This window comes from Capsicum annuum, chromosome 1, assembly GCF_002878395.1.
Source record: "Capsicum annuum cultivar UCD-10X-F1 chromosome 1, UCD10Xv1.1, whole genome shotgun sequence".
NCBI classification, from domain to species: Eukaryota; Viridiplantae; Streptophyta; class Magnoliopsida; order Solanales; family Solanaceae; genus Capsicum; species Capsicum annuum.
In genome coordinates this window covers 235,571,265-235,583,962 of record NC_061111.1, presented here as the reverse complement: position 1 = coordinate 235,583,962, position 12,698 = coordinate 235,571,265, and the positions used below count along the sequence as shown (strand labels likewise).

Here is a 12,698-nt window from a genome sequence, read left to right as displayed (position 1 = left end):
GAAATACACTGGGTTTGTTGTTATTGTTGTTGTTGTATGTATTCAAAAATTTATGAGTTTGTGGATTTATTCGGTTGCTTTACAAAAATAATTTAGATAATTAATAAAAAGAGTAAAATTTTTATTTAGTTTAATAAAAATAAATTGTGGTGTTATGTAATTTTTTTAAAACTTTACTAGGAATAATTAATGACGAGAAACAATTAAGTTATAATAAAATAGACAAACTTATATATGTGGCAAAAAATCAAAAAAGAAAAGGTCAAAAAGGAGAAATGTGTGGGTTGTACGGGACTCCAAATTTGGAGCCAAATCAGATCCGTTAAGTCCCAATTTTCATTTTCCGTCCAATTTCGCTCGATCTAGCTATGCTAGGAAAGAGAGTATGCAGTGGATGGCGCCCCTTTCTTGTTCTATGTTTGTCTCTCTTTATTGTTTTTCTTCATATCATGTCAGGTGAATAATGCCTAGTTAGTTTCCCAATTTCACTATTCGGAACGTTTGTAAAATTGAATAGATGAAACTATATTTTAACTGAGTTTAAGTTTTCGTTACCCAATTTTTTACATAAAAATTGGAAAAGAAAAAATTGGTAACCTGCAACAGCAACAGCAGTTCTAAGTTAATGTAGAATCAGTGCACAAAACTTAAATTCTACTGTGGTTATAATTGTTTACTTTGCAGTTTTAGAACTACGGCAGCATTCTGCTGCAGAAGTTCCACAAAGGAAACAATACAAGAAGTTTGATCATCTGGTTTTTGGACCTGCTGCGGGCGAAGGGTTGTCTGATCGGCTACAGTGCAAAGGTTTACATCTTCATGCATCAATATTTGAAAGTCCTAATAAATTTCTCTGTTATTATTTGTTGTCTTGTACTTCGACTATCATATTATTTTGTTGTATTTACGTTTACTGTTACTATTTGTTGTTTTTGTATTTTTATTACTTCTTTTTCTTGCCTGTTTTGGACTACATTTCCCTTGAGCTGAGGGTCTATCGGAAACAGACCCCACTTTGTGGGATTATCCTAGGTATGTTTGTTGTTTTGGTAGCCGTGGTGTTCGGATAACTCTGTCCACCAAAGCTGCAATAAACAGGAAGAAATCACCTAATGTATTTGTCTCTGTTAGGATTTGGACATGAGACCTCATGGTGTTCAACCCACTTCATTGACCACTAGGTGCACCGTGGGTGCAAATTTCTATGTAGTTTCCTCTTAGGATATTTAAAAACTTGTGAAATGGTGTACTCGTAATCGTATGTCTCATGAAGAACTAGTTATGTTGCTCAAAATTCTAGTGAGAAGCTCTAATTCCCATATATAATTCTAGCTCAAGACAACCTCCTTCTGATTTCGATGTTATTCAAACCCTCTTAAGGTGCTTTTCTGGTTTTCAGTTGCATCAAATGCATATTCGGGTTTGCGCAAATCTAAATTAGTAGTGTTTCTACCATCTTGCATATATTCATGCTTATAGTTTAAAGATCGGTAAATTTCTTTGTTTAATCTAAACGACAGGAAACAAAGCTCTCACCAATACATATTTTGGAGCATCTTCTAAAAATTTGAAGGCTGGAAGCAATATTTCCATCGTCACCGTGTTTGCCACATATAATACTGCTGTTGATCAGCAGACAAATGGCAAATCAATAGACAGTGTTACGGTTGGGAACATTTCCTACAACAAGGTGGAAAAGTCAATTGCCATCTTGAATGTCTTCGTTAATTTCATTCAGGTAAACCCATGTGCAAGACATCATATATCAATCTTGTGTACTTGTTAAGATTCTCAAGTAGACTTTGATGGCATAAGCTCTGCTTTGCTGACATGTAAGTTGGATAATCAGGCAAAACACCAGCAGAAATAATTTTTGGAAACTTCTCCTTGAAAGGTTATTGTTTAATTCCTACTTTATCCAGACACACAGTAAAAGGTGATTGTTTTCCCCTATCACAGTTTGAAATAGTTGAGAAGAATAACAGTGATGGTTATTGTTTTGTGCATTCTTCTTAATAAATCCTACAAAAGAATTTGTCTAAGGTTGATCTTGTGCAGTGTACTTTTGTATAAGTATGTTTGAGATGCCTGAAGTTCAACTGCGAAGGGTTTTGTCACGACCCGGGACTAACCCCTAGTCGTAACACGGTGTTTAAGGCCACAAGTGACCCCAAGCTAACCCATGATCTGGCACAAGCTATAAATACTGAAAGAAAATAACAAAATATTGTGCAAAAGTCATTTAATAAATGTTTAAATAGTCTAGTCAATAATCAAATAATCTGAAACACATCACTTCAATGGAAACATAACTAACTGTTTGACTGTCTGAAAGTCTCTAAACATGATGAGTTGTTGGGACAGGTCCCCAACTAACTCTGACTACTCTGACTACTGATATAAACATGAATTGAAATACTTGAAGGCATGATATATAATATGATTAGCCCTCGACTGATGAGGACTCACCAATGCTGAGGCTGAGTGGCACACGAACTGTCTAAGTACGATCGAGGAACTGAGCGTCTGAACCTATGTTATAAGACAACATAACACAAATGAGAGTATGCGATCAGTACTTTGAATGTACTGGTATGCGAGATAGGGACTAGCTGATATGTATATATACGTATAATGGTATTGGACATAAATGTATGTACATGTAAATCGAATGCAAGTCCAAGTAAAGCATGTGCTGAAATAATCTGTAAAGCTGGTTAACTGAAATATACTGGACACGTGGTGATGCAAACCTGAACTGGTACAGTCTAACTACTGAACTGAGATTGTGGGAACTAACATTTAACCGACATGCACCAATTTGAGCTAATCGGGTCCAACCTGTAACCCAGTTGGAAGGGTGTCAGTACCTTGTCATGGGCACCGACACTGGCGGTATGGATCCACTAAACTGGTGTCCCGAAGGACTAGGGTGTCAGTCCTCTACAGGCTGGTGACCCCTAAGAGAGTGTCAGTCCTCAACTGACGGGTGACCTCTCATAAAACCTACGCTGGTTACATAGTTCTGGAACTCAGAGACTTCTACTAAAGTTCTCAGTCTTCAACTGGCGGCTGAGCCTTCATCCCTAGGTTCGCTCGGTGCTAAGTCTTACTCCCAACTAAACTAACACTTATACTGATAAAAATTTAACATGATTCACAACTTATGAATGCTCAACATGAATATCATAATGTGAAAATAATGATGCAATCATGATCGAAATGAGTTGTAACTTGAAAAATCTAAAACATGCATGAATATCTAAGTATCAGGTGTTCATAACCTACCAGCACTATCTAATGCAACTGATCTGGGCAAATATTGAGCAATCCATGTTATGGGAAAATTATGAATAACACCCAAGATTTCAATAACTAATCATGATGTAGACATTTGCATTATCAAACATATGAAAACACAATTATCATGAGGGAATATATTTTCATAGTTCAAAATCAAAACAATTGAGAGGAGATTCATAAAATTCATGGTTAACTTTGATCCCCATAAAGGAGAAAAGAGTTTTACACTTGAGAAGTTTAGGGCGTTCTTGGGACTCGATGGGTGGAGGGGACCCACTGATGAATATCCCACATACCTGAAGTAAAAACTTTCGTGAAATCCTTGCAATTGATCTTGTTCTTGAGAAACCCTAATTTGCTCTTGAGGAAGAAGGAAACCGCTTCTTTTTGTTTTCTCCGAGTTAAATTGTGATAAATGATGGAATTGGGATTTTGGGTCTTTTACACTCCCCTTTGGGAAGTCTAAACGACGTGGGTTAGGCTTTAAAAGGAGTGAGAAAAGACTTAAAGTCCCTGGAAAAACGTGCTAAAAACTGGGTTCTCAGTCGTTATGACTCACCCTACGACTCGTTGGGATTGACTACGAGTTGTAGTCGGGGTTGTAAGCTAGAATCTAGGGTCTGGGGCCCTTTTCTGGTCTGTGTACGACTTCCCCCTTACGACTCGTCATGACTGACTACGTCGTAAGATGGAATCGTAGTCTGAAGCTTGAGTCTTGGGTCCTTTACTGGTTAGGCTACGAGTCCCTTCCTGCGACTCGTAGTCATTGATAACGAGCCGTAAGGTCTAGTCGTAGCCACTGGGATCAAATTTAGGGCCTTTACTGGAGTGACTACGACTCACTCGTGACAACTCGTCACGAGTGGTAACGACTCGTTACCTGAGTCGTTGTCACGACTCGTTACCTGAGTCGTCGTCACGACAGTGTCAGGCCCTTAAGGGAAAATTTTCCCAATCCTTTTGCCACGACATTGGATTGGGGCGAAACTTGAAGCGTAGGAAAGCCAACTTAGTAGTCTATTTTTTGAGGGGGTCTAGAGCTTGAAAATTTGGGGTATTACAGGTTTATGGTAAACGCACCTATTTGTAAGGCCTCTTACATCCTTCTTAGTGGTGTTTGACAAGGTGTAGGGTAAAAAGATCCATGGTAAAACATTAAAACTGCACAACCGGACATGAGAATTTCTGAGACATGAAAATTATTTGAATTGCATTCCTCACTAGTATTTAGTTCAAACTCATTAGAGTGAGCTTTGATTGCTTATTTGGCTTTATTTTGTGGAGTAAAACGATGGTTTGCTTTGTCTTTTTTTTTTTTCTTTTTCATCGTCTTACGAGAACCTTGATATTCCTTCTTGATATCTTGGTACTTCCATTATGCTTTCTTATTTTACTTCCGAAGTGCCTGTATTACTCCAAAATTAGATTACTTCTAATTAAATCTCATTCCCAAGCCAATTTTTTCAAGCTGTTACCATAGGTATTATCTAGAAATTGATTTCTGTTGTAATTGTTTGACTTAGATTTGATACATGTAGGAGACCATGCCTCAAAGCAACATCATCATCCTTACTAATCCATCATCCAAACTCCCAGTGGAAAGAGATAGACTGACCATTCTGCCCATTCAAGGTGATTATTCACGAGAAATGTTGATGCTACAAAGAATCAGGTCTTACATTGTAAGAGCACAGTTCATTATTATGAAGGGTATTCTTCTATTTATGTCGATTTGGCTTTAGAAGTTCCTGAATTCTACCGTGGTTACAGCATGCTCGGTGTGCTTCAGATTATCTTTTGTAACTCGAGAAAATCACCTTTCCGTACTATGATAAGCTAAGCGGCAACATGTATATTTGCATTTTCTGATGCACGTGGGCCTTTGCTTTCCCTGTACTGTTGAATCATCCATGTATATTTGTTTTTAATATTAGAAAATCATCATGCTCTTGTACTGTTGAATTAACCATGAATATTTGTTTGTATTTGGTTGGTCATCTAGTATTAGTAGAGTTTTCATTGTAGAGCTAATGCAGATTGTTAATTCGACGCTTTCTTGTTGTTCCAGAATAGTTTCTATGTTTTTTTGCCATTTTCTGTCACTATAGGTTAGTGTCTGCGTGTTTCCAGAAATTGGCTAGCAATTGTCTACAATGATGACATGTAAATATATAGTTAAAGGAACATAGTTAGAAGGTATCATCTAAGTATTGATGTCCAGGTATTGTCTTGGTAAATTTCTTGCAAAATTTGCCATCATTTCTGTATTTCTGTCGATTTGTCAAGTCTAATTCCCTTAGAAAATTTTAGATGATTTGTCTTTTGTATCTTGCAGATATTGTCTTACTTGGTAAATGTTTTTAAAAATTTACCATCATTTCTGTACTTCTGTTGATTTGTCAAGTCTAGCTTCCTTAGAAAATTTTAGATGATTTGTCTTTTGTATCTTGCAGATATTGTCTTACTTGGTAAATGTTTTTAAAAATTTACCATCATTTCTGTATTTCTGTTGATTTGTCAAGTTTAGCTCCCTTAGAAAATTTTAGATGATTTGTCTTTTGTATCTTGCATGGCGTTCCTTTTGGCTAATAGTTTTTTGTTGCAGGTCTTTCTAGAAACTCGAGCTGCGGAGCATTCAAAATGGAAGGGCCTAGTTAATCATTACATCTTTACCGACTCAGATATAGCAGTGGTTGATGATTTGGGGCAGATATTTAATGATCACCCTGATTTTCATGTGGCTCTAACATTCCGTAACAACAAAGAGCAACCCCTGAATTCAGGATTTATAGCAGTGAGGGGCACTCCTGAGGGAATTTTAAGGTTTGTTAATTTGTATTCTATTCTTCTTGAATTTATGGGGTATATTGCTAATAGGATATCTAAGTGGTGGTGATTTGCTTGTGTGTTTGAATTTTTTTAGATTTAGATTATAATAGCAGTGGAGGGCGCTCCTCAGTCCTCACTAGTTTCTAAGCTTTTAGGTGTTGTATTCTGTAGTTCTTATATTTTCAAGAGGACTGTCTATTTAACAGATGTTTCTTGGTTTGTGTGCTTGAAATTTTGAAAACCTGTGATTTAGTATTATCTGTTTTCTTCGTCATAATGTACTAAGTTTCTTTTATTAATTTAAAACAAAACTTGGTAATACATTTCTTTACCTCTCTTCCTAAAGCCATTATAACTCCTAAACTGTGCAGAGCAAAGTCTTTCTTGGAAGAAGTACTAAAAGCGTACACGTCAAAGTTCATGAAAGCTTCCAGAATGCTCGGGGATCAATTAGCTCTTGCCTGGGTTGTAAAATCTTATGCTTCCTTTGATGTACGAAGGTTTTCTAGAAAACAAGCATTTGTGGACCAAATCAGTGGCGCTTCAGTACTATTTTTGCTGTGTTCAATTTATAACTGGACACCACCAGAGGGTGCCGGTCAATTTCACGGGATGCCCTTGGATGTTAAGGTACAGTTCTGGTTTAAGATTTGCTCTGGGTTATTCCAAATGGTAAATTAATAGTGAATTTTTGAAATGACTTGAGTTTGTAGTTTAAGGAGTCGTAGATATGTAGATGGTTTATCAACTAAACATACATGTTAACAAACGAAATTTCAAAGTGCATTCTCCATGTTAGAATTAGAGCCGTCAATATAGGCCAGGCCCGTTGGGCCGGACCGACTCAACCTGTAATTTGATGGAGTTGGGCTTCAGTTTTTTGCAGCCCACTTAAGAACATGACTTTTTAGCCCGGCCCGGATAAGCTCGTGGCCCGTGGGGCTTGAGCAATGTGGGATGGGCTAGCCCGTGGGTCGGCCCTTAAGTCAAATACATGCAACTATTTAGATTGCTTACTAGTATTTTTATTTGGTTCGATGGATATCATGTCAAAACTTATTTAATTTCGCTATTAGGAGCATTTTTTGAGGGTGTTGGAGACTTGATTAACAAGTACTAACACTATGTAATATTGTCTGGTAATAATTATGTTTATTAACATTCTAAAATTAAATTATAAAATATTATTTTTTAAAAAGTGGGTTGGCCCGTGAGGCCCGCAGCCCACAGTGTAATGGAGTGGGCTTCATTTGATGGGCCAGGCCGTGCTGGCGCATCAACCTCAAAGCCCGAATGGGCTGGGCCGACCCGTATTGACAGCTCTAGTAAGAATTTTAGAAGTCTGATTCTCCATTATGTAGTAGATTATGGCTTGTACAGTTATACTGTCGCTAAAGTATAGGCAGCCTCTTAAATCACTTCCACATGGACCTCTTTAAGAAAAAGATGCTGTTTCAGCTACTGAATATCTGAAAAAGAATCAAGAGTTGGTAAACGTCCAGTACGTGATGAATGACATACTTCATAAATGAGATTGTGAAAGGATAGTTGTGGTTTGGTTCTTAGTTTTGAATTCGGTTTTGGTCACAGGTTGTGCATTTTAAGGGATCAAGAAAGAGACTTATGCTGGAGTCTTGGAACTTCTTAAAGTCAACGTCATCGTCGGACATTGCCAACATGTTATGCCTAATCTTAAGAAGTGGCAGGACAAAGTACGATTTCTAGTTGAGATTAATTTTGGTCTCATCTTATGGATTTTTTCTTTTTGAGCAAGTACGTCCGCACATTCATTTAGAAGATTAACCAGACCTTTTGAGGTTGTTGGTTGTAACTTGTAAGACTGGTCAACATTCACCATCCAAATGGTGCTTGAGCTTAAAGCTACAGGTCAAGTTTGCCGCTCAGCTGCAACTTTAGAGACTCAGGTAACGAATGGTTTCTAGCTAAAATCAGTTTGTATTCTTATTTTTTGTGTAACTACATGTAGGTTCTTCAAAATTGATTCGATGTTTCCTTCTTTGTTTTCTAGCCATTTCAACAAGATCAGTATTGGCATTTAACTTTTGTGCTGTGTTCTGTAGGAACTTCAACGCTGTTCTCTTCTTCTGGTGGTGTGTTACTGTAACACCCCACATTTTCGGGCTAGTCTTTGAATCGTCGTTTCTACGCGTATAAGCTATAATCCAAATGATTCCCATGTGAATATAAGTTTCATGATCTTTATCCTCGTGTTTTGAACCGTCGTTCCTACGTGTATAAGCTATAATCCAAATGATTCCAATGTGAATATAAGTTTCATGATCTTTATGCTTGTGTTTGATGTGCTTTCGAGGTGAAAAATGTTCATAAGAATCACCTAGAACAAAGTTGAGCTAAGAGCTTTTGATTCGTTCAAAGTTTGGTATTCGATTCTATAAAGGTCTACTTTGAACGTGTATAATTTTTATATATGTAGAATTTTGCAGCTCAAAATCTACCAAATTGTAGATAATTGAATTAGCTTTCGAACGATACCAATTTCGCCTTAATCCGATACCTGAGCGAAAAGTGATGACATTTTTCGTGAGAGGCACTGAGCCGACGCGATTGAGGCGCGGCGCGCTGGTCCTCAATGCGATGGCCGACGCGACACAGAGCTATTTCACATACTGTTTTAGTTCCTAAAGGGTCTAGGGGCACTTTGGTTACTTCCCCTCATCCAAATCCGTCCATAACACTTAATTTCAGTCCCCAAAAGCATTAGATACATTATTATTCATCTTTTTCTCTCCAAGAAAATCCTAGCCCCCTCAAGAACACCAAAAACTTCATCAAATTTTCTTCAAGAAAAGCAAGAACCCAAGCTTCCTAATTCAAGAACTTCAAGAAGAAGCTTCAAGAACATCATTAGGAATTCAAAGTTCAAGCTTTTACATCCAATCAAACCAATTAAGGTATGTGGGAGTTCATCCATGGGTCCCCCTTTCACCCATGGAGTTCAAAAACCCTCTTTTCAATTAAAGAATGAAATTTTATTCTTATTATGGAGTTTTGTATGTTCAAGAAAGATTTAGTTTCATGATTTCATAGTGTTTTTAATTCAATTCAGTCCATGTGCGATTCCATGCAAGATGTTGAATTTTTCGTGCCATGAATTTGAGTTTTCCATGCTCCATTCAAGTGAATTCCATGATAGATCCTAAATTCATGATTTTTAGCATGATTTTCATGTTTTAAATTATTGCTTCCCACATATTTGATGAAATTTTCATATCATGTTCAATTAATTAATTTTAGGATGAACTCCAAGTTATGAAACTAGCTATGTTATTCTATTGTTTTTCCATGTTTAAGATAGGCCAAACCCATCGACAGACCCCTCAACTTAGCATCATCTTTCACTTTGACACCTCAATTAAGCGTTGTACATTTTGAACACTTAACCAACTTAAAATTTATATTTTTAAATACTTTTTTGAACAATTAGCTAAAATTACAAATTGTGTGTATTACACATGCCGATGATGTGGCATAATGACCACTTAAAAAATGACATGTGATATTTGGGTCTAAAAAAAATAATTAAAAAATAAATTATAAAAAGATAATAAAAAGATTAACTTATATATATATATATATATATATATATATATATATAAGGTTATCTTCTTAACCCATCCTCTCCTCCCAGAATTCCCCCGTCATAACCATTACTCCCTCACTAATAACCATCTTTCACTTCATTTATTAATTTTTTTTTTTAATTCAGATAAACTTCATAAGAGAATTTAAAAAAAGAAGCTAGAAACGACACAAAACATCACACCAACAGCTGCTAACTAAAAAGTCGTGATTAAAAAATGAATGGATAAAATCTGAAAATTAAGAAACTGAAACTGTGGATTTTTTTATTTTTGCAAATGAAATGGATTATTAATTTGTATGATTGTTCTAAAAAAATAAAGTGTTTGTCAAAAATATCTTGAAATCCAGATTCGATTTCTTTTCATTATGAACTTATTTTCTTTTCTTTTAATTTGTTTCTGTCTAGTTTTAATTAATGGGTGAAATTATCAACTGCATTAATATATTAACGTCTTGAGATAAAATCTTGAAAGAAAAATGGAGTTTCATATGACTTTGTTTTTTGATGATTTTTTTGAAGAACTTAAAATTCATTTTTGATTTTGATTTAACGTAAAAGAAAGTGTCACGTGTTTTAAGAGAATGATGATGGTCTTATTTTTTGTGTTGAACAAGTTAACAATGGTGGATAATTTGTTAATGGTAGAATCTTAAATGGAGAAGAAAGAGAAAAAGAAGAAAGAAAGAAGAAAGTTGAAGAAGATGAAGGGAATAAAAAGAATAAAAAATTAAAAAAAAAGTGATTTTTAGACTCTTCACGCGCCTAGTTGAGGTGAAAATCAGACAAGTTGCCAAGTCAGCAGAAAGTGTCAAAATGACACAGTTAGACCTTATTTTAGGTTCCTAAAGTGAACAATATCCACTTGAGGTGCCAAAGTGAAAGATGGTGCCAAGTTAAGGGGTCTGTCGATGGGTTTGGCCTTTAAGATATTCCCATGTTCAAGTTCATGATCCCCATAAGTTTGATTTCAAGTTAAGAGTATATGTGTTTTCAGGTGGAATGAGCCAATACATATTTTGAATGTTGTGATCTTCATATCAAATTCCTAAGTTGTAAATTGATTTGTGTTACCATGATATTTTTGCATGCTTGCTCATTCCCATGCACAAGTTTATGGTCCCCATGTATTTGATGAAATTCCTAAGAGAGGAATTTTGAGCGATGACTACTTATTATGCTTTTAAAACTTTGGTATGCTTTTACTCTTGATGTTATTGAGTCCTGGGGGTTATGAATATCCAAAATTTAGCTGCTTACCTAGTTTTCAGTATCTATGAAATGATTTCAGTTATACCATGAGAAAAAAATCATTCAGTAATATGGTTAGTTGTGAGTCTGATTAAGTTTAGCTCAGTCCAGTTTCAGTTCTAGTATCAGTTTATGCGTTAATAATTACCTCAAAATTCGTATGCACTGGTATTTTCAGAATATCATGACCTTAGCTTATCAATTATTAGTTATCAGTGCATGCACCAGTTATTAATCCGTGTCAGTTTAGTTGGGAGTAGGATTTAACACCGAACGAATCCAGGGATGGGGGCTCACCTGCCAGTTAAGGGTGTGACTCTTAGTAGCAATCCCCGCGTTCCAGAACTACATAGCTAGTGTAGGTTTGAGATGTTAACCTGCCAGTTGAGGGTTGACAAATATCTCACCAGAGCACCTGCCAGTAGAGGGTGACTCTTTAGTTCTTCAGGACTCCATTTTAGTAGATTAACACAGCCAGTGTTAGTACTCGTGGCACGGTACTGACACCCTTCTAACTAAGGTTACAGGTTGGATCGTTGATTTAGCTCAGATTGGGGCATGTCAGTTTGATGATACCCCTAACAATCTCAGTGTAGTATTCAGTTTCAGATATACTTGACCATAATATACAATTATCAGTATTTCAGTATCTTAGTTTACAGACTATATCAGAATCATGTTATATGCTTGATCTTGCATTCTCAGATAATACAGTTTTCGTGCATTCCTACTCAATTATTTCATATTGTTCCATTAGTCCTTATCTTATATGCACAATATCCCATAGTTTCAACCCAGTTGTTCAGACTAACTACAGTTCAGTATTACGTGATGAGTATTCAGTCATTAGCTATTCAGTGTCCGAATATCAGTAGTCCATATTCCTTTATCAGCTACTTAGTATGTAAGTAGTTACCCCCTTTACTTAGAGTTCAATTATTCCATAACCCAGACATCAGTTATTCAGTTAATCAGATCAACTCAGTACATGTATTTTTGGTCTCGCATGTTCATGTATCCATGCTTTATCGTATCCCAGCTTTAGTTCTACTTATTCAGCAAAAGTAAAGATTTTAAGAAAGCTAAGTGTAGTGATTCACCAGCTTACCAGATCATGTTTGTTACTCATGCTTTTAAGATACTTCAGCTTTCAGTTTATCTCAGTCTCTTGGTGAGTCTACTTACACCTAGTCATGCATGTTTTACCTATTGCATTCACCCCTACATACTCAGTACATTTCAAAAGTACTGATCTACATATATGTCTATGTGCTATATTATCTAATAATGTAGGTATTAGTTATAACCTACGCATCATGATCAGACAGTTGTAGTTTCTAGCCAGCAGGTGATGAGTTCTCTTGTTTCGGGAATTTCAGACAGTTTTAGTTCATCTACAGTTCATTTTTTTTATATGTATGTATTAGTGGTAGTTGGAGGCATGTCCCAACTATCTATAGTCAGTATAGTAGAGGCTTCATAGATGTCAGTCATGTAATTTCGGTTTCTTCCTTCAGGTTTATCAGATTGTGATACCAAACGGTATCTACAACACCAAAATAGTCCTCAAACAATCCACAATCACAATCCTTTACCCGCAACAACAAGACAACAACACGATACGAAAAGCAAATATAAACTTAAAAAGAGTAAAAGATAGCTAACTTGACACAAAGAGAACCCATTAGGTAGC

The 12,698-nt window shown here is 36.1% G+C and overlaps 1 protein-coding gene across 2 annotated transcripts; it reads left to right on the top strand.

Annotated features, from left to right (window-relative positions):
* Positions 1–255: 255 nt before the first annotated feature.
* LOC107848670 lies at positions 256–8,424 on the top strand. Of its 2 annotated transcripts, XR_001668149.2 has the most exons (8): positions 256–456; positions 685–807; positions 1,521–1,738; positions 4,842–4,985; positions 5,909–6,126; positions 6,504–6,762; positions 7,723–8,057; positions 8,214–8,424. XR_001668149.2 is itself a non-coding variant. In XM_016693447.2 (7 exons), exons 1-7 carry the CDS (start codon positions 369–371, stop codon positions 7,855–7,857), a joined length of 1,185 nt encoding a protein of 394 aa, XP_016548933.1. In that variant the 5' UTR covers positions 256–368; the 3' UTR covers positions 7,858–8,424. The 2 variants fall into 2 exon arrangements, 1 of the variants encoding a protein (XP_016548933.1); XM_016693447.2 differs by having other exon boundaries at positions 7,723–8,424.
* Positions 8,425–12,698: the final 4,274 nt, after the last annotated feature.

Bases quoted from the DNA above. Each gene is read 5' to 3' on its own strand.
- LOC107848670 (XM_016693447.2), top strand. From the start codon at position 369: ATGCTAGGAAAGAGAGTATGCAGTGGATGGCGCCCCTTTCTTGTTCTA. The intron at 457-684 runs GTGAATAATGCC...TTTACTTTGCAG, and splicing joins TTTTCTTCATATCATGTCAG to TTTTAGAACTACGGCAGCAT. The intron at 6,127-6,503 runs GTTTGTTAATTT...TAAACTGTGCAG, and splicing joins ACTCCTGAGGGAATTTTAAG to AGCAAAGTCTTTCTTGGAAG.